The 26,067-nt window shown below is 44.5% G+C and overlaps 1 protein-coding gene across 2 annotated transcripts in view; it reads left to right on the top strand.

Annotated features, from left to right (window-relative positions):
• LOC309353559 (collagen alpha-4(VI) chain-like) overlaps nt 1-26,067 on the top strand; it is a 96,045-nt gene that overhangs the window by 33,682 nt on the left and 36,296 nt on the right. For both annotated transcript variants that reach the window (XM_081882896.1, XM_081882897.1), the window contains 12 exons: nt 2,924-3,002; nt 4,500-4,645; nt 4,746-4,838; nt 10,390-10,443; nt 12,814-12,885; nt 14,708-14,734; nt 17,064-17,108; nt 19,901-19,954; nt 21,857-21,919; nt 22,542-22,607; nt 23,161-23,214; nt 25,249-25,284. In XM_081882896.1, the coding sequence (XP_081739022.1) occupies nt 2,924-3,002; nt 4,500-4,645; nt 4,746-4,838; nt 10,390-10,443; nt 12,814-12,885; nt 14,708-14,734; nt 17,064-17,108; nt 19,901-19,954; nt 21,857-21,919; nt 22,542-22,607; nt 23,161-23,214; nt 25,249-25,284 (789 nt within the window). The remainder of the gene's footprint in view (nt 1-2,923; nt 3,003-4,499; nt 4,646-4,745; nt 4,839-10,389; nt 10,444-12,813; nt 12,886-14,707; nt 14,735-17,063; nt 17,109-19,900; nt 19,955-21,856; nt 21,920-22,541; nt 22,608-23,160; nt 23,215-25,248; nt 25,285-26,067) is intronic.

Genomic DNA, 26,067 nt, shown 5'->3' with positions numbered 1-26,067 from the left:
ATTATATAAAGGCACGATCCAGTCCTTTGGGCAGCTGCTGGGTGGTACTAGTGCTGCATCCCCATCTCTGAACAGCAACCAAGCCAGGGAGTCCACAGACCACAGGCATCACAATGGCTGCATTGTGATGGTGGAGGTGGTCAAAAATCCAGTAGTCAGATAGGCCTGGTATTAACCACTGCGGTAATTCTGGTTTTGATGAACCACTTTACCCATCACTCACTGCTACCTGCAGGAATCCTGTGGCTCAGTGGTAGAGAGCATCTGCTTTTCATGGGGAAGACCCCAGATTCAATCCCAGGCATCTCCAGGTAGAAAGACTCCTTACCTGAATACCTTGAGACCCTCTGTGGACAATACGCAGCTCGACGGACCAGAGATCTGATTCAATATGAGGCAACTTCTTTTATTCCTATAAATGAGACCTCCTTGCCTCCACCTGGGTCAGAGATAGTGGCTTATCACCAGCCTTTATAACATCCTCCCCCCAATTAGTGGTGTGGCGCTGTGGGTTAAACCACAGAGCCTAGGACTTGCCGATCAGAAGGTCGGCCATTCGAATCCCCGTGACGGGGTGAGCTCCCGTTGCTCGGTCCCTGCTCCCCCTGCTCCTGCCAACCTAGCTGTTCGAAAGCATGTCAAAGTGCAAGTAGATAAATAGGTACTGCTCCGGCGGGAAGGTAACAGTGTTTCTGTGAGCTGCTCTGGCTCGCCGGAAGCGGCTTAGTCCTGCTGGCCACATGACCCGGAAGCTGTACGCCGGCTCCCTCGGCCCATAAAGCGAGATGAGCGCCGCAACCCCAGAGTTGGTCACGACTGGACCTAACGGGCAGGGCTCCCTTTACTAATTTGTATTATGTTCTGGTGTAAAAAAAGATTTTTAAAAAAGTTAAAGGTCCCCTGGACGGTTAAATCCGGTCAAAGGTAACTATGGGGTTGCGACGATCATCTCGCTTTCAGGCCAAGGGAGCCAGCCTTTGTCTGCAGACAGCTTTCCAGGTGCTGTGGCCAGCATGACTAAACTGCTTCTGGCACAACAGGACACCATGCCGCAGTGGCATCTATTTATCTATTTGCACTGGCGTGCTTTTGAATTGCTAGGTTGGCAGGAGATGGGACAGAGCAATGGGAGCTCACCCGTTGTGGGGATTCGAACTGCCGACCTTCCGATCGGCAAGCCCAAGAGGCTCGGTGGTTTAGACCACAGCTCCACCCGTGTCCCTTTTCTGGTGTACCGCAGCCTCACATAATGTTTCTTAAACTTGTCTTTTCAGCTATACATATTATATCAAACACAATAAGGCGGGCAATATGAAAACATTGTAACATACTTATGAGACCAGATAAAAGTAGGACAACGAACATTAATGCTACAGACCAGTTATAGATCTGTATCAACCATGAAGTCTTTTTTAGATATATCCCAACTGGTCCTTGGGAAAGGTTTTCTTTATAAATGCTCTCTTGTCCTGGGAAGAATGTCCCTTTTTCAAAACAATATATAATTCAATTGGCATTCTGGAGAATGGTTTCTTAACAACAACAACAGCAAGAAGAAGAAGATAATAGTTTATTCTTTATATGCTGCCCATCTGACTGGGTTACCCCAGTTAAAATGAAACTTCTCAGCTAAAAGTCTTCTTATCAGCCACTAAGGAATCATTTGGACGTCACCCAAAGAATACTGTTTACATTGTTCATTGTCCTATTTTTATGTGCTTATTCATTGCAAGTATATGTTTATATTGGTGGTTCTTAACAGCTGGTTGTTTTTGATACATAGGAGCCCTCATTGCATATGGCAGTGGTTTTCAACCGGTGTGCCGTGGCACCCTGGGGTGCCTTGAATGATGGTCAGGGGTGCCGTGGGCAAAACTGGCCTCTGTCCCTCTTTCCTTCCCTCCCTTCCTCTGATGCCCGCTCGCGTCTCTGCCTCCCAAAGACTAGCACAGCTGTTTGTTGCAGCAGCCCTGGCTACAAACTTTGCAGGCGAATGGTGCCTCTGGGGCTGGCCAGGGGGTGCTGGTTGCCAGGATCTGAGGCAGACTTGAGGTCAGCAAGCAGGCAAGAGAGCCCAGCATGTCAGTCTGCCAGCCCTTGCTGTTGGGAATAGACAGACAAGTCCCAGGCCCCTGTGGGGCAGTGTGAGGAGGCACCTGTTATGTGCCGGCGTGGTTGCTCGAGAGCGAACAGGCAAGACTCCCACCGGTCTTTTCCAGGCTTTGTTATCTGTACAAAAACATTTACAGTGCAGAGCATCTCAAGCCCATGTCTGCTCAGCCGCTAGCAGAATCTGGGCATGGGCAGTCCTTAAACTTTCCCCAGCATAACAGTCTATTGACCCCCATCCTTCTCCTCCCCTCTCTGCGCGTAAACAGACTGCGCAGAGAGGGCGTTGGCAAAGGGGGACTTGTCTCTCCCCCGCTTTGCCTAGGCTCGGTATTGTGGCTCTCTCTAGCATCTTCCGATCCCTGAATCCCTTCCCCACTGGAGGCGGGGCTTCCCTCCTCGCCGGAGGAAGAGCTGCTTTGCACGATCTTCGAAGGCTCCCTGTAACCCAACTGCCCTTCCACTTCTCGCCTCTGAGCTGATGGCAGTTCCCTGACAGCACCTCTCTTTGGGGCAGGGGGGCAGCTGAGAGACCACAGGCTGCAGCAGCAGGTGCCTGGAGGTCTCCCAAGGAGAAGGAAAAGGAGAGGAGGCTGTGGGAACACTCCACAAGGGAGGGTGTTCGAAAATGGGTGAAGGGCTGCCAGCTCTGCAGGCAAGGGGTGATGTAACCGGGCTCCTGAGCCCCACAGGGGTGCCGCAGAAAGAATGCAGTTGGTCAAGGGAGCCGCGGACTCTGAAAGGTTGAAAACCTCTGGCGTATGGTAATGGCCACATCCCTTTTGCCATTCTCATTGCTATCGTTTCATCACAGGTTCTCTTAGTTTTTTCTGATGGGCCAGATGACAGCATAGAAGTGCTCAAAACAACTGCCGACGGTCTTCGCAGGAAAGGTACATAGATGCTAGAAAACATTTCCGCGTGGTGGTACCCGAGACATTGTGCTTATAAGCAGAACCAGGAGCAAAAGAAAGGATGCACTGATGCTTTTGAGCCTGCCTTGCTTATTCCTCCTGCCTTTTATCTTCTGATAACCAAAATGCACGGCATTTTCATCCATATGGGAGGCATTCCATAAAGGCCGACCATCTTGTACAGACTGCCAGGACGCAAACAGAACTTCCTGTGATAGTTTTATGCTGACACTAACATTTCAAAAACACCACACTGTTGATGCCTGATCATTGTCCAGCTGGGTTGTCCAAAATTAAGAGAGAGCTTATATGTTCCCCGAGACTTTGGAGTTTGGAAAATTCGGTTACGAATTATCTGGAATCCTCAAAGCATGTTGACGTGGCTTTAGCTTAAGGGATCAGATGCAATGGGGGTGTACACATTTGGGTCCTCAAAAAGAAAAAGGAAGAAATCAATCATCTGTCTTAAAAGTTTCCAAAATAATAAGAATGAAGGCAGCTGCTGTAGAATAGGTGTCAGAGATAGGTGTCAGGTTCTAACAGAGATCGTATCCCTGGAGAAAGTTTTTCGCTGGAAATACGCTGGAAATAAAGAATGTCATCTTTTCTTATACAGCTGTGTTTCATTTTAAATAATAATAATAAAAATACACCTACCATCTGTTAAGCACAGAGCTGATTCTGGCAGTCCCCTTTCCTCCGAGAAGAAAGCTCAAAAATGAAATTTCACTTCTGCTTTGAATTCAGCTCAAGCATGAAGAAATTGATGTGGCCAGCCCAATTCCTGAGAAAAATATCCACACAGAAACACATACTGTAGGATCCATCCTGATTTTACTGATTTCAGACTTGTTTGGCCCAATTTGATGAAAGCCATCCATAGATTGATGTGTTAAATGAATTCTCTAGAGTCATTTTGCTTAAAGGGGAATGAAATCAAGTGGGACTTTCAAAATTAAATCTTATTATGCAACGCAATAAAAACTGCAAAAAATATGAGTAAAACATATGGCTGAATATTATCATTAAAGTTTGTGTTCCAATGAGGAATGAATAAAAGCTAGCTTTCTACAAATTTACCCATTAAGCGAAAAGTACACTTTTCCATATTATACCAACTGAGCAGAGATTGTGAGTTCTGTGATGTAATGCAGATATCAGCAAACTTCCCAGTTCTATTATGTATTTTGTGGTTTTATATCTTGATTTTATTCTGGGAACCACCCTGAGACCCACAAGTATAGGGCTGTGTATAAATTCAATCAATCAATCAATCAATCAATCAATCAATCAAATCAATCACTTCCCAGAATGTGAATGTTTAAACATCCAAAAGCTGTTTAGGGATCATTAACTCTGTCTTTTCTTTTTAAAACTTCTTCCCATTCTTTTTTTTTTAAGAAATCCAAAATATGATTTTTTACACTTCTACTTTAGAAAATCCAATAATTGGTTTTAACACCGTTTCTTTTTCAGGGCTGAATGCACTTTTAACGATAGGCCTGGGAAACTTTCAGGAATTCCACGAACTGCAGGAAATAGAGTTTGGTAGAGGATTTGAATATATGGAACCTTTGCTCATTGGAAACCCAGAACTCCCCAGCAGGTTATGGCGAGCGCTTGTAAGTTTCTTCTGGGAAGGAGCAGGTAAAGGGATAGGACACTCTCCTCGGTTCTCAATGGTGCCGATGGTAGCAATGACTGGCACCCATTATTTTGCAGGATACTGTCACTGAACGAGAATGCTGCAATGTTTGCTGCAAATGTTTTGGGGAAGATGGAATTCGGGGTGCGCCGGGAACTTCTGGAATAAAGGTAAAATGAGAGAAGAGTGGAGTGTATGAGTGTATCGCAAGTGGGGTTGAAGTGTGGTTTGTTTATTTTTTTTATTAGATTAGCCATTCATCAATAGACCTTAGGGTGATTCACAAGATAAAAATTGAGAAATGGCGCTGCCACACTCAATAGGAGAGCAGCCAGATGCAACACTGATTTCTTTCCTCTGCCAGCCTGTGAACAGTGATAGTATCCTAATATAGAATCAGGAGGCACCAGGATTCGGTCCAACATCTTGGTATAAATAAGTATAAATATATGATGATGATGGAATAGGATGTCCCAATTTGCACCAGAGAAATGTTGGAGGGTATGTTATGGATCTCATCAGACTTCCTCTTTCAAGATTTATTGAATCAACATCTTTATCAACATCTTGAATCAACATCAACATCTTATTCAACATCTTTATCAATGACTTGGATGATGGACTCAAGGGCATCCTGATCAAATTTGCAGATGACACCAAACTGGGAGGGGTGGCTAACACCCCAGAGGACAGGATCACACTTCAAAACGACCTTGACAGATTAGAGAACTGGGCCAAAACAAACAAGATGAATTTTAACAGGGAGAAATGTAAAATATTGCACTTGGGCAAAAAAAATGAGAGGCACAAATACAAGATGGGTGACACCTGGCTTGAGAGCAGTACATGTGAAAAGGATCTATTAGTCTTGGTTGACCACAAACTTGACATGAGCCAACAGTGTGACGTGGCAGCTAAAAAAGCCGATGCAATTCTGGGCTACATCAATAGGAGTATAGCATCTAGATCAAGGGAAGTAATAGTGCCACTGTATTCTGCTCTGGTCAGACCTCACCTGGAGTACTGGGTCCAGTTCTGGGCACCACAGTTCAAGAAGGACACTGACAAACTGGAACGTGTCCAGAGGAGGGCAACCAAAATGGTCAAAGGCCTGGAAACGATGCCTTGTGAGGAACGGCTAAGGGAGCTGGGCATGTTTAGCCTGGAGAAGAGGAGGTTAAGGGGTGATATGATAGCCATGTTCAAATATATAAAAGGATGTCACATAGAGGAGGGAGAAAGGTTGTTTTCTGCTGCTCCAGAGAAGCGGACACGGAGCAATGGATCCAAACTACAAGAAAGAAGATTCTACCTAAACATTAGGAAGAACTTCCTGACAGTAAGAGCTGTTCGACAGTGGAATTTGCTGCCAAGGAGTGTGGTGGAGTCTCCTCCTTTGGAGGTCTTTAAGCAGAGGCTTGACAACCATATGTCAGGAGTGCTCTGATGGTGTTTCCTGCTTGGCAGGGGGTTGGACTCGATGGCCCTTCTGGTCTCTTCCAACTCTATGATTCTATGATTCTATGATTTCCTATTGAAGTTAAGACCCATAAGGTGACCTGCAGACCCATAAAGAGTCAACAACTTAAAAGAAAAGAAAAGGATATTAAGGTGTTACTGTGAGCTCACAATTCTCAGTATAGTTTAACAGTTATCCCTCTTCACAGGGAGTTCCGTGAGGGAATAGCAACCTCCTAATAACTCTCAGTACCCTTAACAAACTACAGCTGCCAGAATGCTTTGGGGGGAGGGCATGGCTTTCTAGTTTTTATTATTATGTTTTAACAATAACAACAACAACAATAATAATAATTTATTATTTATACCCCACCACTCTGGGTAGCTCCCACCAGAATAATAATAATAATAAAAATAATAATAACAGTGATAAAACTTCAAACATTTAAAACTTCCCTAAACAGGACTGCCTTCAGATGTGCTGGAAGTTGCCCAGAGTGGCTGGGGAAACCAAGGCAGATGGGCAGGATATAAATAATAAAATAACAATAAAATAACAAAATAGTAATAATAATAATAATAATAATAATAATAATTGCTTTAAATGTATGGTGAGAATGTGGCATTTACAGGAATGAACTGATTGGATATAGTAAAAGCTATGGTTTTCCCAGTAGTGATGTATGGAAGTGAGAGCTGGACCATAAAGAAGGCAGATCGCCGAAGAATTGATGCTTTTGAATTATGGTGCTGGAGGAGACTCTTGAGAGTCCCATGGACTGCAAGAAGATCAAACCGATCCATTCTGAAGGAAATCAGCCCTGAGTGCTCACTGGAAGGACAGATCCTGAAGCTGAGGCTCCAATACTTTGGCCACCTCATGAGAAGAGAAGACTCCCTGGAAAAGACCCTGATGTTGGGAAAGATGGAGGGCACAAGGAGAAGGGGACGACAGAGGACAAGATGGTTGGATAGTGTCTTCGAAGCTACAAACATGAGCCTGACCAAACTGCGGGAGGCAGTGGAAGACAGAAGTGCCTGGCGTGCTCTGGTCCATGGGGTCACGAAGAGTCGGACATGACTAAACAACAACATATATATATATATATATATATATATATATATATATATATATGCTTTCGTAGATTTTCACGGGTACAGGAATGCAGGTTTTGGTGTCCTCGGGTGTCTTCCCGTGTAAAAGTTGGGGTGTCTAGGCGACGTTTCGACGAGGTCTCACTCGTCATCTTCAGGCTGGTGCTTTCGGCTTCTTGTTACTGGAACAGAGCTCTGTTCCAGTAACAAGAAGCCGAAAGCACCAGCCTGAAGATGACGAGTGAGACCTCGTCGAAACGTCGCCTAGACACCCCAACTTTTACACGGGAAGACACCCGAGGACACCAAAACCTGCATATATATATATATATATATATATATAGCACCTTCGAGACCAACTAAGTTTGTTCTTAGTATGAGCTTTCATGTGCATGCACACTTCTTCAAATAAGGTGCTACTGGACAATTTTTTAATTTTTTAAAATATATTTCTACTGCGTCAGACCAACACAGCCACCTGCCTGATTGGAAAAAGTAAGGGAGAAGCAAGAAACTGATCCAAGTCAGTTTTCTGTGGTTTCTTCACTTACTTCCATAAAGTCTGAACGCTTCGGACAAAAATTTATTAAATCTTTCAAACCTCAAGCATGCAATAAGAATGCAACCTCCAGCTTCTTTGGTCATGAATCTTCTGTCAGTCCATGGGTCCGACGATTGTTCGGTTGTCAGTTTTCCTTGTTAACTTTTACCACTCGAATGGCTGAAAGATGATTCACTAATTATTTTTGCAGGGGTCTGTGGCGAACTCCCCTGCATTTCAAAGAGATGATTCAAAGAGAGTAAAGGAAGGAAGGATTGCCACACACGCTGAGTTGTGTTGAAAACATATACCAATTTGAAAACATATACCAATTCAAAAAAAGTGGTGTACAGGAGGCAAGATACCCTTGACTCATACCCTCCAACATTTCTGTGTTGATAATAGGGATGTCCTATTCCATAATATATTTTTTTTTTACTATTTACACCACACCTATCTGATTGGGTTGCCCCAACCACTCTGGGAGGCGTCTAACATATATAAAAACATAGTAACACACGAAACATCAAAAAACTTCCCTATACAGGGCAGCCGTCAGATGGCTCGGGGGTCGCATAACTCCATACCCTCCAACATTTCTCCGATGAAAATAGGGACGGCCTAAGGAAAAGCAGGACATTGCAGGATCAAATCAGAAACTGGGATGGCTTCTGTAAATCCAGGACTGTCCCTGGAAAACGGACACTTGGAGGGTGTGTTGACCTACTGCTGACACAAGCAGTGGTGTAGCGTGGGGGCTGCAGGGGGGGCAGGCCACACCGGGCGCAACATCTGGGGGGGGCACTTGCACTCGCAGCTCTCTGCCCCTACTAAAATCCACGGGTTAGGGGGCGCAAATTACTTGCCTCGCCCCGGGTGCTGACAACCCACGCTACGCCACTGGACACATGTGCTAAAAAAGGAAACCCCAATATTATATAAGTAGGGAGCAAGAGTAGTGTATGGCTTAGTTGAGTTATACATTTCAAGCGGTATTGTAACACTTTAAATACACCATTTACCCTCACACAGAGCTGCACTTCCTAGGAAGGTGCAATGGTCATCCCACATCCCAGGGAATTCTGAGAATGGTGGTTCTGTGCCTGCAACACTTCTCCAATGAAAATAGGGATATCCTATATAATAATAATAATAATAATAATAATAATAATAATAATAATAATAATTAATAATACCATAACCATCTGACTGGGTTGCCCCAGCTAGTCTGGCTGGTGTCCAACATATATAAAAACACAATAAAACATTAAACATTTTAAAAAATTCCCTATACAGGGCTGCCTTCAGATGCCTGGCCCACTATTGTTTTGATTGGCCAACAGACTTGGAAAAGAGGAGAGAGAACAGTTTCCTCTGCTTGTAGCATCCAATAATAATAATAATAATAATAATAATAATAATAATAATAATTTACCCCTGCCCATCTGGCTGGGTTCCCCCATCACTCTGGGCGGCTCCCAACAGAATATTAAAAACACAAGAAAACACCAAACATTTAAAATTTCCGTAAACAGGGCTTCCTTCAGATATCTTCTAAAAGTTCTATAGTTACTTAGCCCCTTGGCTAGGGGGACGGATAACTCCATACCCGCCAACATTTCTCCAATGAAATTAGGAACGTCCTAAGGAAAAGCGGGACATTCTGGGATCAAATCAGAAACTGGGACGGCATCTGTAAATCCGGGACTGTCCCTGAAAAACAGCCGTTCCCAGAATTCTTTGGAAGAAGTCCTGACTGTTTAAAGTGGTATGTTACTGCTTTAAGTGTACAGTGCAGATGGGCCCAAACATCAAATGATGTGAGCTGTATACTCTTGTCTGTAAAACACAGAGCTAGGAGTGGAGTCCAATCCCTATAGATGATGAACTAAACTCCTGACATTCCCCTTAAAGAAGCCCCCGGAGGAGAAGGTGGTTGCAAGCAGTTGCCTTCTTGCTTAATTCCCTAAAATTTCCCCCTTCCTGATACCCAAGTGTCAGTGAGGACAGCTTTCCTAGGATGAAGAACCTGTGTTTGAGGGTCTGGTCAAATGCGTTCAGCTGGCACCAATGGCGGGGCGAGGGCTGCTAAAAAGCTTTCCGTTTGGCAGACACAGCTACCTGTATTTGTTTAATTGGTTTCATCTTAGTTTTTAATGATGCTGGTTTTACAGAGCTTTGTTTTTAAAAGGGTTTCCTGGGTTTCAGCCATGTTTAATCTACAGTTTTATTTGTTCCCCGCTTGGAGAGCATTTTGATGAAGTGGTTTGTAGATTTTTCCAAATGAAGAAACCAAAGAAGTCCGCAACATAGGAAAATAGTATATTCTCTGCAAGTAAAAATAAAAAAGTAAAGGACCCCAGGACGGTTAAGTCCAGTCAAAGGTGACTCTGGGGTTGCGGCACTCATCTCGCTTTCAGGCCAAGGGAACCGCCGTTTGTCCGCAGACATGTGGCCAGCATGACTAAGCCGCTTCTGGCGAATCAGAGCAGTGCACGGAAAATAGTACAGAATAAAAAGAGGTCACCTCAGGACTTTGAAATAAGTGCAAAGAAGCTCTGTTATTTGTAAGAAGCAGCGTTTTTGAATTAAATGTGACTCCCTCTCTCCGAACTGCTGTTTTTCAGGGACGTGAGGGCTATCGAGGGCACCCTGGTCACCCGGGTGAGGAAGGAGGGCCGGTAAGTAAACACATAGTTCTGTGGGACAGAATGCCCTGCTCGCTTAGACGAGAGTGGCCTGGTTCTGTTCCTGGGAATCTGCATAAAGTACGACTTTTAAAAGCATTTCAAATGCAGAAGATTTATTTATTTATTCATCCATCAGCCCATATAAAAATTTATAGCCCACCCTGCTGTCTCGAGAGAGTGGGACCTCCAGGCTAGCTTTCTCATAACAATCTCAGTTCTCATAGTCCTGCTCGACTTGAGGGCAAAATGAGACCAGCCATGCCTAAGGCGAGAAAAGAGGAGGGTGCCAGTAGAGGTAAAAAGGCAAAGGCAAAGGATCCCTGGATGCTTAAGTCCAGTCAAAGGTGACTTGGGGGTTGCAGCGCTCACCTCACTTTTCAGGCTGAGGGAGCCAGCGTTGGTCCGCAGACAGCTTTCTGGGTCATGTGGCCAGCAGGACTAAACCGCTTCTAGCGCAATGGGACACCGTGATGGAAGCTAGAGTGCACGGAAATGCCATTTACATTCCCGCCACAGCGGTACCTATTTATCTACTTGCGCTGGTGTGCTTTGGAAGTGTTAGGTTGGCAGAAGCCCTAAATCAGTGGTGTCCAAACTTTTTTCAAAGAGGGCCCGATTTGATGAAGTGAAGGGCCGACCAAAGTTGACTGAGGAGAAATATAAATATAATATAAATATAAATAATAAGTTATTATTATTATTATTATTATTATTAAATTTGATTCAGTACACATTTAAAGCTGAACATGTTAAATTCACACTTTCCAAAACCATATATGAGCTGAAACCCAGCTATCATTTGAAATGTATATGTTTCCGAATTTTGCAACGCATTCTCCAATCTTTACAGAAATTCATACGGTCAGGAAAACCATGCATGAAAGCTAATGTGCTGAAAACAACATGCACAAATGTGTTACATTAGGAAACTTGGTTGCTGAAACGTGCACATTGGTCACAACTGCGTATAAAAATGTTTGGCAAGATAGATTCCGTGGGGATTTCCCTCCCCCCCCCCAAATTATGAAATATGTGAAGAATTGCACTCACCATTGGAAAAACAAGAAACTGAGAATACAGAATTTGACGGACCCTTCCATCTCTATTATTATTATTATTATTAGTAGTAGTAGTAGTAGTAGTAGCAGAAGCAGTGAAACAAGGATCTACAACAAAATGTTGCAGAGTGAAGTTCGAATGTTCAAGGGCCCAAACTACTAGTCCAGCCCTTCCCTTCCCTTGAAACTCAATTCCATGGCTACTACCCCCTGGTTTTTCCATTTCCCCCATGCTTCTCAGCTGCCGGGCAGTATCCCATAACCCACTAAGTGTACACAGTCCCCTCTGGACTACTTTGCTTATACAAGTGTGACCGGAAAGTTTGATGAATGGTCACAAAAATCGGACAGCGAGAAATATTCAAACATACAATCGGCATTGGAAACCCACAAAATGCTCACAATTGTGTATGGAGATGAAGCTGTAACTCAAAAGACAGTGTATGATTGGTTTAAGCATTTCTGTGAAGGGCGGCAAACCATTGAAGATGACCCTCGTTCTGGCAGATCATCAATGAGTAGAATGGCGGCAAATGCCAACAGAGTTATTGAGTTATTGATGCGGGATTGGCGTTTGTCCGAATGATGGCGGAAGAATCGCATATTCCATGTGAAATCATTACTGGGGATACTGAGGTGTCCCATCCTCCAAATTCTCCCGATCTGGCCTCAAGGAATTTCTTTCTTTTTCCAAAACTGAAATCTGCACTGAAAGGGCACAGATTTTCCAACATTTCACACGCCCAAGCTGCTTTGACGAGGGAACTGAAAAAGGACTTCTCCAGAAGTTTCCAACAGTTCTATGAACATTGTCAATGGTGCATTGTGTCAGGAGTTCAGCAGGAATTCTAACACATTGTATCAGAAGGCCTATAAGGTATGTATGTTCAAATATTTCTTGCTGTCCGATTTCTGTGGCGATTCACCGAACTTTCCAATCACACCTTGTATATTTTTTAACTTCTGCAAACTTTGGAGATCCCTTGTGCTTGCTGACACCTCCCTCTTGTGCATCGGTGCTGCTGCTTTGGCTACATCAAGAATGCAGAATCAGTTCAGTATTCACAGAGAGAGCAAACGGTTTGTGTTATGTGAAGACCTCACGCTGTGACCCGATGGCTTTAATTTATTATTGTTAAGGCTGACACCCCCTAACTCAGTAAAAGCCGGCCATAGCCATGTGGCAAGCGGGCTGGCTAGCAGATATCAAACACTCTGGTTACAGGTCCTCCAGAGACAGTCAGCCTTATGCACTGGTTCATGTGGGAAGTGTGGCTTTTACCAATCTCTCTTTCTTCATTAGGGAGATCGTGGTCTAATGGGTATCGCTGGCAAACGAGGAGAAAGAGGCTGCGCTGGCGCAAGAGGCCTAAAGGCAAGTGAATGGTCTTGAAGTATATTTTTCCTCAGGGTGCATCCAGATCACTATTCTTGCCACAATTTATTTCTTTTTCTCTTTTTTTGTCCATCTGTGGATTTTCATGTGGCTCCATCATATATCTTTGAGAATCTGCGGCTCACATTCCTCCCCTAGAGGAATGCAGAATATGTGCCTTTCCACCTCTAAAGCCCTTAATTTATCTGGATGAATTAATTTCCATGGATATATCCCTTAGACTGAGTAGCCAATGTAGTACCCTCCCAAAGCTCACCAGCCCTGGTTGTCATGGCCACTGGTCAGGGATGTTGACGGTAGGAGTCTAGCAGCATCAGCAGGGGACCACATTGGCGACCCCTGTTCCACTAAAACCAATGTGCAAACTAAACTGATAGCGAGTCTTGGTGAATGGGTGCAAATTCATTATGAAAGTTCTGTCTGGTATAGCTGTTTACTTCTTGTCTGAGGTATGAGTTGTTAGTAAAGATTGTCATGGAAATTCTACTCAGTAGGGATCCAGAGTAGATTCCAATATATAGTTAGCAGAGTGAAAACTTAAACAAATTGCAGGATTCCCAAAAAATAGACCAGAGGCAATTAATATTTCATCCAGCAGAGCTTTACTGCAACAACAACAACAATAATTATAATAATTATAATTTATTTATAGCCCACCCATCTGGCTGAGTTTCCCTAGCCACTCTGGGCAGCTTCCAATCAAGTGTTAAAAACAATACAGCATCAAGTATTTAAAACTTCCCTAAGTTTTTAATGGCAAATGAGCATAATTTGTCACAAATCCAATACATCCACAATTCGCACTGTCCATAAGAAATCCAATTGTGGCAGACATAACTTAAACTTACAATAACTTATAAGAAGTCTAAAACTTAACGCTAAGCATACTGTGTACAGAACACCACACCAGAAGGAAGAGAAATAGAAAGCAAAACCCAGGCTCCTTTTGGACTTATTATTGTCAGCATGACCTTGACAGAAAAGATAAGAGAACCAGTTTAAGCCAGCTGTTCTCAGCTTCCCAGAAGGACTAACCCAAACATCATGAACCTTCTGCTTGTTTCTTTCACGCAGAGAAGCTTCCAGAACCCTCCTGAATTAATTAGAATAGGAAAGATCTCTACACATCAGATCAATACTTTCTGCACCAAGAAATGCAAACTGACAAAGATCCACTAAATACAAACTCGATATGTAGTGTAGAACAGGCCACCCATACGAATGCCAGAAGAGTATAAGTAATCTAGATCTAGATGCTGTATTTTTTGCTATATTGGTTTCCCTCACACTTTCCATGGATATAAAAAGGGTCCTCCACTCTGCGTCTGTTGCAGGAACAAAGCATTGCCCCATAGGCAAGTTTGATGTTTTATTATGCTTTTATATTTGTTGAAAGGCATCCCGAGTGGCTGGGACAACCCAGTCAGATGGGCAGGATATCACAGTAGTACCTCGGGTTAAGAACTTAATTTGTTCCAGAGGTCTGTTCTTAACCTGAAACTGTTCTTAACCTGAGGTACCACTTTAGCTAATGGGGCCTCCCGCTGCCGCCGCCGCACAATTTCTGTTCTCATCCTGAAGCAAAGTTCTCAACCCGAGGTACTATTTCTGGGTTAGTGGAGTCTGTAACCTGTAGCGTCTGTAACCTGAACTGTCATGAATCTTATTTTCGAATATTCTGGTTTCTAGTATGATTAGTTTGGAGGGGGGGGGGGACGGGACACCTTTACATTTGGATTCTGCTGAGAATTTATGTGTTCTTTCTGTAGCTCACTTGCAGCGTGTCTCTTTTGCGTTTCAGGGACCAAGAGGATACCGAGGAAATAAGGTATGTACGCTTTTAAAATAGGGAAACAAAGATTTCTCTTCTGATAATGCTCACCAGTGTTTCGCTTTGGCCTCTTTCCCATAAGTGCTTACAACATCCTCACATAAGAAAGCCATTTCTGAGCTTGGGAGGAGAGGGGGTTGCGGGCTACCCTCTCCCACACACGCGGGGGCTGGCCTTTTGCCCCCGCGAGAACAGGGAATCCCCGGGCGTGCCTTCGACCCTGCCTGCCAATCGGTGGGCTGGGGAGGCGGGGCCTAGCCTACTTAAGGCCAGGCACGCCCGGGGACTGCCCTCTTTCCCCTTTCCAGCTGAGCAGTTTTCCCATCCCACCCACCCTTTCGGCTTAGCTAGCTATGACCTTGCTATGGACTCCGGTTGGTCGCCGCAAGGGGCCTGGTAGGAATTTTTCCAATTTGGCGCACTTCTAGCCTTTTGGTTTTTTCACCTACCTCGTAGCAAACGTCACAACTTCCGCGGTATTGGCGGTTAGGCATTGGCAGGGGTTAATTGTTATGCAAATGAATGGGAAGCGCCATCACCTTCCCCCAATGAAAAGGGTAGTCCGGTAGAGACTCCGGGGGGCGTTGCCATGTCCAAAACCTAGGGAGGTAAGGGCCTCCGGCTCGCCCCCGAGCGGTGACACCCGTGGGATCCTAGTTGGCATACTTCAACAGGACTCCCACGGCTTGTGGATAACCCTTCCTGGTCTCCATGCCGGGTAGTCGATAGGAGCCAATGCCTAAGGCCAATACCTTTCAATTCTGTAATGAATAAAGTTGTGGTCTTTTTATGCCCATTAACCTTAAATAATGTGTCCAGTGTCTTCATTTCACATAGGGGAGGGGATTTGCCGCGCAAGTGGGGTTTTGTATAACAACAAGTGGTGCCTCTGGGATCTCTTCAAGCAAAGTGAGGAAGCCTCAGCTGTTTTTGGAGAAGGGAGTGGCAGGGCTGCCTCTGACCATAAACGTACGAGGTGTCTGAGGCCAGTCTTGCTCATGCCTATGTTTCCTATAATGTCTTCAGAGCGAAACAGCACAGTTTGACTTCCTGGAGTGACTCCAGAGCTCTGCAACATCTTCTGTCCTATTGCTCTGAAGACCTTCTAGGAAGTGTAGTCATTGACAGAGGGAACGTGCTGGGCCTAGAGGGGCTGTAATGTGTTTGTAGTAAGAGGTGGGTGGAGCAGCCAAGAGAGACAGCAGGGCTGTGATGGCCTGGGAATCGGATTCGGATGCTGAATCTGATGAATCCCAGCCTGCACAGAAGTCCCCGCCTCCAGAACCAGCTGAGCCGGGGCTGGGGCATGAGCCTGAAGGGTCCTCACCTGTGCTGGATCCTCAGGTGCAGGCACCAGCTGAGTCTGCTCTGGCACCTGAGGTGATGGAGGACCCATTGCTTGCAGGTGCTCCACTCTCAGCCCCGTCAGAGGAAGCTGAGGTTGCCTCTGGGTCTGGTAACCCTCCAGCCTCTCCTGAGCTGTAGAGGCTCAAGGCAGAGAGGCGGAGGGAACTAAGTTCCTGCAGAAGGAGTGCTTGCCTCCAGACCAGGAGAGGCAAGTCACCTGAGGATTAGGGTCGCCCTATGTCTTGGGGGAGATAAAAGCCAGCCAGCCCCAGTCCCAGGTTGCGGGAGCAACATCGTTGGTTGTCAGTTCCAGCCTGATCCCTGAGCTGCTTCCCTGCTGGAGCTCCTGACCTCACCCGGCGCCCTGCCCTGCATCCAACTTCGACTTCTACCTTCATTTTGCACCATCAACCTCGGACTGGACTCAGACCTCGCCTCTCGGTTAGCCCTCTGGGACCAGCACAAGGGCAGAGATCTGAGCATCCTAATTCCTGGTAGCACACCTTGTTTGGGGATATGGCTTGAATAATAAAAAAGATAGATGTGAGCTCTAGATGTTTTGGACTCCTACTTCCATGAGCCCCAGATAGTATGACCACCCCAAGATGATGTACGCCATAGTGCAAAATATCTGGAGGGTACCAGGAAGGTTGTTAGATACTATTAAATACAGTTTGCCATCAGTTTTACAGGTGGCCTGAGATGGTCTTGGAAACACTATACCAAATGAGCAATGGGTACATTGTATAACCACCTATGGATCACTCTCTTTGTTTTATATATTTTATTTTTGATTTATTAAATCCTCATCCGAGGATTGCAAGGCAGTTTACAGTGTAAAAACACAAATGCGCATAACATAACATAACAATAACAAATGAAACAATAACACCCTACTGTTTATTGCAGCAGAAATGTCTCAGAAATTTTATTTACAGGGGTAAATAATGGTGAGCATGTTTTCAAATGGTTTCAACAGGGTGAAAATGGTGACAGTGGACTTGACGGGATCGATGGACAAGAGGTAACATTTGACAGACCATTTGATGGTGGATTTTTTGGGGGGTACAGTCTGCTTTCCTGGATGGTTCAAAGAAGTGTACCGCTTTTAAAAGGACTGCAAAAGTCAAACAAGCGTCAAGTTAAAAATCAATAATACTGAAATCTTGTGGGTGTTTCAAAATGGTTTAAAGAGGACAGGAGACCCATAAACATTCCCCAGATGTTTGCATTCCCTGTCTTTGCAGGGCTTTTAAAAAAAGGAACTTTTACTGTGGGACAGGGGAACAAACTCCAAAGGGCACTTTAACATCATGTGAAAGGGTATTTAAATAATTATGCACACATTTGTTTAAATAAATGTCATGACATATTATTTTAATAGTAAACAATTGCCGTTTCAAGAAATTTGGCATTTGAAATTTAACCACAAATGTCCAGAACTGCAGAAGATTCCTCCCAGACATACTTCAGAATCTCACTCTGGAACAGGCTAATGATGTCTCCTTCCTCTGTTTGAAAGGAAGTTGACAACAGGGGGTTGGGAATTATAATAGGTTGTACCAAACCCATCCAGACCTACTGTATGTTTAGGTAAAGGTAAAGGGACCCCTGACCATTAGGTCCAGTCGTGGCCGACTCTGGGGTTGCGGCGCTCATCTTGCTTTATTGGCCGAGGAACGCAGCGTACAGCTTCCGAGTCATGTGGCCAGCATGACTAAGCCACTTCTGGCAAACCAGAGCAGCGCACGGAAACACCGTTTACCTTCCCGCCAGACCGGTACCTATTTATCTGCTTGCACTTTGAGGTGCTTTTGAACTGCTAGGTTGGCAGGAGCAGGGACCAAGCAATGGGAGCTCACCCCGTTGTGGGGTTTGAATCGCCGACCTTCTGATCAGCAAGTCCTAGGCTCTGTGGTTTAACCCACAGCGCCACCTGCGTCTCTTGTATGTTTAGCCACCCATCAACTCTGTGTTACCATACTTGTTCGTGCTTTGTCCAGTAGAAGATTTTTCCATCAGGCCAGAAGTGATAGTCAACAGCTGGCAAAGAGGCACAGACACAGAAAAACCTAATTCACTCCAGTGTGGGAAATGGGGCAATTCAGAAAATTACTTGCTGCAGTTCACACAATTCAATCGCAAATGCGCCATTCCCCCCTGGAAAGACTCTGGTACACAATCCTTGTCAACTTAAGGTACGATACAATACGATACGATATCTTTATTTTCACTGTTCCTTACAGAACAACGAAATTGAAAAAAATCTACATAAGACATTCAAAACCCAACAAGCCTGCTATCTCTGCTATTCCAACCTGGTTAGCCCCCTAAAAACTCTGACACCCCATTTTTAAATACAATATACTCCCATACAGACTCCTTACACTGCATTTAAAACCAAAATCGCATTTGGGTAGAAACTGTTTCTCAGGCGGCTAGTCCTAGTCTTTATAACCCTGTACCTTCTTCCAGAAGGCAGAAGCTGAAAGAGATCATTTCCGGGGCGCGCACTATCCTGCGCGATCTCTGCAGCTTTCTTATGGCACCTGGAAGCATAGATTTGATCCAAGGTGGGAAGAGTGCACCCAGTTATTCTCTCCGCAGTCTTTAGAACCCTGGACAGCGTTGTTTTCCCCCCTGACCGTGCGGCTCCCAAACAACACACACAGACCTTAAGTTAATACACTCTCCACAGTACAGTGGTAAAATGCCATCAACAGGTCCTTTGAGAGATTGTTTTTCTGGAGGATTCTCTGGTATTAAGGTATTTTGCTGCAGCTTGCTGAAATCCGTTCTGTATGTCTGTCAATGTAATGGTTATATGGGGTTGCTCGTGCGTAAGTTGCCGCCACTCCTGGCTAGGTAGCCTGGTTAAACCTTTCCTGGCTGGACAGCCCTTCACTTCATGGCTGTCTCAGTCGCTAGCAGAATCCGTCAGTGGGCGTTTCTTGAACCTCTTCCAGCAAAGAAGCTCTTTGACGCCAAGTCACCGCCTATTTCCCTGCACAGACGTCTTCTGCGCAGGGTGGGTTTGGGCAGCGGAGGACCTGTGCTCTCCCCGCTGGTCTCCTGCGAAGAGTCCTGGAGCCTCCTCTCTGCTTCCCCCATCGGCCCCCCTCTATCTCTGGTGTAGCACTGATTATCTTCCCCAGCCGGAGACCTGCCTTTCTCCTTGCTTGGCCCCTCTCCAGCATCGCTGTGGAGCCTCGCCTCCTCCGCTAGATGCGATGGCAGTTCCCTGACAGTCAACATTTGGCATTATGCACCTCACCTGAACACCAATTTCTGTGTAGTTTAATCAGCAAGCGTGCCCTGAATTCCAGATTCCCTTGAAGTATCAGGTTTAATTAAGCCATAGGTTACAGGGTTTGCTTATAATGGGACAGCAACTCCTAAATGACAGTCTGAATCTGAACAGTTGCTAAATCTACATTTTGATTTCCCTAAATGCAAACCGGGACCAAGCGGAATTAAAAGTGTGCTTGGTGGGGGATTTTGATCACTTTGTGGCAGTATTCATGGCTTGGGGGGGGGGGCGGGAACCATAGAGTTGGAAGGGACCACAAGGATCATCTAGTCCAACCCCCTGAAATGCAGGAATCTTTCTTCAACCACAGGGCTCAAACCCATGACCCTGAAATTAAGAGTCTCGTGCTGTGCCTACTGAGCTATCCCAGGAGCTTCCCTTTTGCTTTATATGTTTAAATGGCTTTATATGTCTTCTAACAGTCTGGAGACTCTGCCTGAGATTTCTATGACCAGCATATCACACAAGATTACCGAGTTGTGCTTCTTTTTCTTTTGGGGTTCTAGGGAGAACGAGGAATTCCTGGATCACATGGACCAAAGGGCAGCTCAGGGCGAAGGGTAAAGATAATTCTATATTTTCACTGTCTGTTGGCAAAAGGCACCAGGGATGTTCAAACTTCTTTAAGTTCAATGAAGGTACGACCTGTGTACCAGTGTACTCAGATAGTTGAGCCGCATGCTTACTTGTATATTTATTCACACGCAACACCCAACAAATGTACAGTCCTGTGCACACAATTGTTGAGCTGCACAAATAAATAAGTGTTTGTTGTTTCACACAAACGCTTGTATTTTTTAAGTAATATTTATTACTTTTAGAAGTTACAGAAAAAGAAGAAAAAACAAAAATAGAGACAAGAAAGAAAAAACAAAAACAAAAAAGTGAAAAAACACCACAATACAATACAGTATAGAAATAATATAAAACCCAACCCAAACCCATTAGACTAAACACATAAATAAATCAAAACAGAAACAGTTTAAAATACATCTCTCCTTTTCTATATTCTATCCTTCATTTCCTTGTTTCCTCGACTTCCTCACACCTCCCTTTTTGTATTCCAATTCTTCTAATTGTTTCAGCAAATCCTTTCCATCCTTCTCTGTTTTTTGTCATGTTGTAAATAACATTTTTAAACCTTATTTCCCTTTAAGACTAGATTACTTATCTATACTTAACTTCTTCTAACATTTCTACTAAATCCATATAATATCATTCCACGATTTTTCTAACAGTCATTAATTTTACAAAATTTCTAAATATGAACTTTAACTTCCCAATCTTCTTCCACCTTCTCCTCTCCCTGGTTTCGGATTCTGCCAGTCCTTTCCGTCAGATCCATATAGTCCATCAACCTGGAGATCTTATGCCCGAGGCTCTTAATTCTTTTCCAAGTCCCTTCTGCGGATCTTCTTCATATTCTTTAATGCTCAGGAGCAAATCTCGGGAACACACAAACACTTGTAGATGTGTAGAGATAACTTGCACCTCTGTGTACAGTTGCCTTGCCTATAAGTCAGAGCCTCTGAACTGTTGGAAATGGCTCTGAACTGTCTAATGACCAAGGCCCCATTCGTACTATACCATAAACTCCAATAGTTATCTGAGGTGGAAGACTTCCTATTCCACCACCGACATCATCATTTTACTATTCATACCCCACCCACTTGACTGGGTTGCCCCAACCACTCTGGGTGGCTTCCAAGTTGTATAAAAACATAATACAACATTAAACATTTTTTAAAAAACTTTTCTATACAGGGCTACCTTCAGATGGCTCTGGGATTGGATAACTCCATACCCTTCGACATTTCTCTGACAAAAATAGGGACTTCCTAAGGGAAAGTTGGACATTCTGGGATTAAATCAGAAACTGGGATAGCTTCTTTAAATCCGAATCTGTTTCTGGAAAATGGGGACACTTGGAGGGTCTGCTACACGTTCAAAGCACTGTCATATGCTTTAAACAGTGATGACTCCCCTCAAAGAATCCTGGGAACTGTAGACTTCTTAGGACACACCTATTTCCTTTACCAAGCTGCAGGTTCGAGAGTTACCTAGGAAGAGGTTTGACTGTTAAGCCATTCTAAGAACTGTAACTCTGCAAGGGCAGTAGCGGTCACCTAGCAACTGTTAGCACCCTAAACAAACGAGTTTCAGGATTCTTTGGTGGAAGCCATTACCATTACTGTGTTATCGTACAGCTTTAAACATCTACTGCAGATAGGATCTAATTCATAGGAAATGGAACTGATGTTAGTCAGCATTTCTTCTGCCCCATGCAGTAGAAAGATAAATGTACTTAACCCCGCTGCAGTTAGTGAGCATTAGACTGCTTAACTCAGTCAGCGACCCTCATCATTCTGAAATAAGGCCTGAGGAGGTAAAGATTGCATTTGATAAGGTGAGGTGGTACATAACATTTTAACTGCTGTTTGTCGTTTTCCCCCCGGCTGAAGGGTAGAAAAGGCCCCAGAGGAGAGCCTGGTGAGCATGGAGAGCTTGGTGTAAGAGGAGACAATGTGAGTAATGATGGCTGCTGTTATTATTTTTTAATCAAAAATCCACACATTTATGGATTTATACCCAACCTTTCTCACAGAACTAGCTGCTTCCAGTTCTGGCCTTTGCAGCTCTTGACAGCCCTTCCCTCACCCCAAATTTTGTTGCGGCTGGACTTATAAAAATGTAAGAAGGGGTCTGCCGGATCAGGCCGAAAGGCCTATCAAGTCCAGCATCTGATTCTCATAGTGGCCAACCAGAGGCTGTGATATGAGAAGATCCAATTCACCTTGTTAGAAGTTACAAGAAAGTGGACACAATCTGCTGTTCTACTATTGGCACAGAACACAAATGCATTTCTAAAAGGGATATGACATGGACATTATTTTAGATTTAAAATGTTTTTCAACCTCTCTGACCTCTTTGTCTTATGAAACTCCAGTCATCAAGTCATCTGCTCAGTTTGCCCGCTTGAGTTCATTGCCGGATGATTCCTTTCATTTCTTCAGGGAAATATTTTTGATTGCAGGCCTATATTTTAACTTAAACTGAATGTTGATGTCGGTCTCCCACTTCCCCACCAGCTATGCTAGCATAGCATAGGTCACTGGAAACACTTAAGTGTGTACTTGTTTGTTTCAGGGAGTTCCTGGAATTGACAACAATGCAATTGGTCCAGCTGGTGCAAAAGGAATCATGGGACGGCAGGTATCCAGATATCTAGAAATCGTTAAGAACAAACGAATGTGTATATTTAGAAATATCTGAAAAGAGAAGTCATCATTTTTGCAAGACTGAATGTTGATAGCTTCTTTCATTGATACAGGGATTTATTTATTAATTCACTAATATTTATTAATATTTATCTTGGGGGCGAAAACCCCACCAAAGTCTTGCCAGCTTGGATCCAGTTGACCTATTTTGCAACCTTAATCCTGATTACTGGAGAGGGAAGAGACACATGAACGCTGTAGATTTTGGCAGATCATCGGGGCGCAATGATGACAAATGGGAGAAGATGCCTCTGACAACGTGCTTAATTTGGAACTAGACTAGTCTCTATTGTTCTGTTCCATCAAAGTAGATACGATTTATATACTTTGATTCAATTGGCTACGGTGAAACTGCTGACAAAGCAATGCCGTACCGCAACTATTTGGATGAGTATGTTTGCCTTGAATTACATGTCAGTGTTCATTGCACATGTCTGGAGTATGTCAAAGGCACAAATGTAATTTAGTAATCTCACTGTGTTCTGCAGGGGGACCTGGGAACTGATGGCGTGCAAGGAGAGCCAGGCGAGAAGGGTGCAAATGTAAGAGCAGCTGTAATAGAGAAGATGTAAATGCATAAAGGAAATGCTGTGGCTCAGTTTACAGGGGACAAACTACTTCAAAAAAACAAACAAACAAACAAACAAACAAACAAACAAAAAACCAGAACAGAACCCCCCAAGATTATGTTGCAATCCTGTACACTCTTTTCTGCAACTAAGCTGTCAGGTGTGGAGAGTCTGACTTCACAGACAAGAATTAACGAGCACTTTATATTTTATAGTCCTTTGAATTCAATCATCTGACTGAAAGCAAAAATCCACATCTCTCCACAAGGAGAGATAGGACCCACAAGCTACTCTAACTCCTCCCCTTTCCATCTCCCGCAACATCCTGGGCGCCAATGGGAAGTTCCTCCTCTCTGCATTCTTTGTTCTCTAACACGGACGGACCTCCTAGTTCTTGGGAAGGGGGGTACCCCACACTCTGTAATGACATATCTGCTGGCTGTTCCCTCCCTTCTGTTTCTCTGTCCATTATCTCGTAGCTAGGTAACTCCTGTCTAAGCTGCTCTGTGTTTGTCTCTCCCTCTGCTTCTGAAACCGCTGGGAACAGTGAGGGTGGATCTCCCCAGCTCCTCCTCTTCAAAGAGGAGCTGATATGCATGAGATTGAATTTCCCAATCCTCTGTTTCAGACCATTCCCTGACATAAGCCCTGTTGAATTACTTTTGAATCAATTACGCATGGGCTTGTGCTGTAAGCCATAGGTAAAAGGTAAAGGTAAAGGGACCGCTGACCATTAGGTCCGGTCGTGGCCGACTCTGGGGTTGCGGTGCTCATCTTGCTTTATTGGCCGAGGGAGCCAGCGTACAGCTTCCAGGTCATGTGGCCAGCATGATTAAGCCACTTCTGGCGAATCAGAGCAGCGCACAGAAACGCCGTTTACCTTCCCGCCAGAGTGGTACCTATTTATCTACTTGCACTTTGACGTGCTTTTGAACTGCTGGGTTGGCAGGAGCAGGGACTGAGCAACGGGAGCTCACCCCATCATGGGGATTCGAACTGCCAACCTTCTGATTGGCAAGTCCTAGGCTCTGTGGTTTAACCCACAGCGCCAATTGGGCCCAAATGCTACCCAGCATTGGTAGGCTGAGTTTATCAAAAAGTTGCCAACTCGTGGCCTACTGCAACCTGAGGCCTTTCACTGCTCATCTTAGACACTTTAGGAAATGGTTCTCTTTCATCTGCTGGTGACTTTTTGTTCCCCTATAAACTAACTTAGCTTCACTACAAACTGGCTAGCCAGTTTTAACTCCTGGTGGTTTAAAATGCAGGGCTGATAGACAAAACACCTCTAAGTAAGCAGAAGTAGCAATCGTCCCATTGCGGAAGCTGGAGCAGCTGACTAGCCTCTTCATTGACTTGGAAGGGTCCGATGTAAGATGAATATTTTCCATAGGTAATATTCTACAGTTAGGGTGGCCATGCTTTACAGAGAACAGTCCTCCACTTGAAGGAGTCCCCTATTTGAAGGGCTGCCTGGTCCAAATCTGGTTTAAAGAACCATAATGAGGAAGAGCAGGAGTTACCCATCAACAGCAGATTGGCCACCCACGCTTGTCACCTACTGGCAGTCTTCCCCATCAAAGAAGTACAGTGCATCTCAGTTTAAATAGTAGTAACTGGGGCATATCCAGCGCTGCTGTTCTGTTAGTGCATCAGACTTCTGCTTGTGCAACAGAATTTCCCCTCCTCTCCTCTGTGGCCTGCTCCTTGGGCACCCTCAAAATCTTCTCCAGGGAGCTAGAAGACCCTCTGGAGCAGATTTTGTGGGTATGCCAGGCACGGAGAGGAAAGGGCAGTTCTTCTGCATGATTGATACTCTGTGCTTGCAAAGTTAGATACATATAACTTGGCATTTGCAAATGGTAATGCAAATGTATGTCATTTATTGCCCTCTTTTTTGGTGGTGGTGGGAAAATGCATTTCTTTTTTTTATGATGTATAAGTGGATATATAAAATGCCATTCTATAAAACTTGTTTTAAAAGCTGTTTCTTCCCCTTTCGTTTAGGGTCCCAATGGCCGCAGAGGTCGTCCTGGCTTAGAGGTCAGTAGCCACTGCACTCACATAATGTTGAATGTTTTTGCTCCTTATTCCTGGAACCGACGCAGGAACTGGCATTGCCATTCTGAATAGTGATGACTTGTGTTCCCTTCCTGTTCTGAAGCTGGAACTTCCTTGACTTGCGGGGCTAGAAATCGAAAGGAGAGCTGTGCCTTTCATGAAAACAAGGGCATTGTTTGTTCTAGATAATCCAGTGGCGCAACTGATCAGTGGAAATTGATCAGGAAGACTGGAAGGACCACAGATTGAAACACGCAGCAGTTTGAAAACTGCTGTTTGCTGTTTCAAGATCTGAGTTTGTGGTTAATTCTTAATCTCGGTTTAGGCTTCATGGAATTTCTCAAATCCTCATCTAAGTTTGTGCATTATTTTTTTTTTTAAATGTAAAAGGTAAAGGGACCCCTGACCATTAGATCCAGTTGTGGCCGACTCTGGGGTTGCGGCACTCATCTCGCTTTACTGGCTGAGGGAGCCGGTGTACAGCTTCCGAGTCATGTGGCCAGCATGACTAAGCCACTTCTGGTGAACCAGAGCAGCACACGGAAACGCCGTTAACCTTCCCACCAGAGTGGTACCTATTTATCTACTTGCACTTTGATGTGCTTTTGAACTGCTATGTTGGCAGGAGCAGGGACTGAGCAACAGGAGTTCACCCCGTCATGGGGATTTGAACCTCCTACCTTCTGATCGGCAAGTCCTAGGCTCTGTGGTTTAACCCACAGCGCCACCCGCGCCCCTTTTTTAAATGTAGAAGTGTTCAAAATA

Source organism: Podarcis melisellensis (assembly GCF_964234715.1).
Source record: "Podarcis melisellensis genome assembly, chromosome: 12".
Taxonomy (NCBI): domain Eukaryota; kingdom Metazoa; phylum Chordata; class Lepidosauria; order Squamata; family Lacertidae; genus Podarcis; species Podarcis melisellensis.
This window is presented reverse-complemented; position numbering and strand designations above follow the sequence as displayed.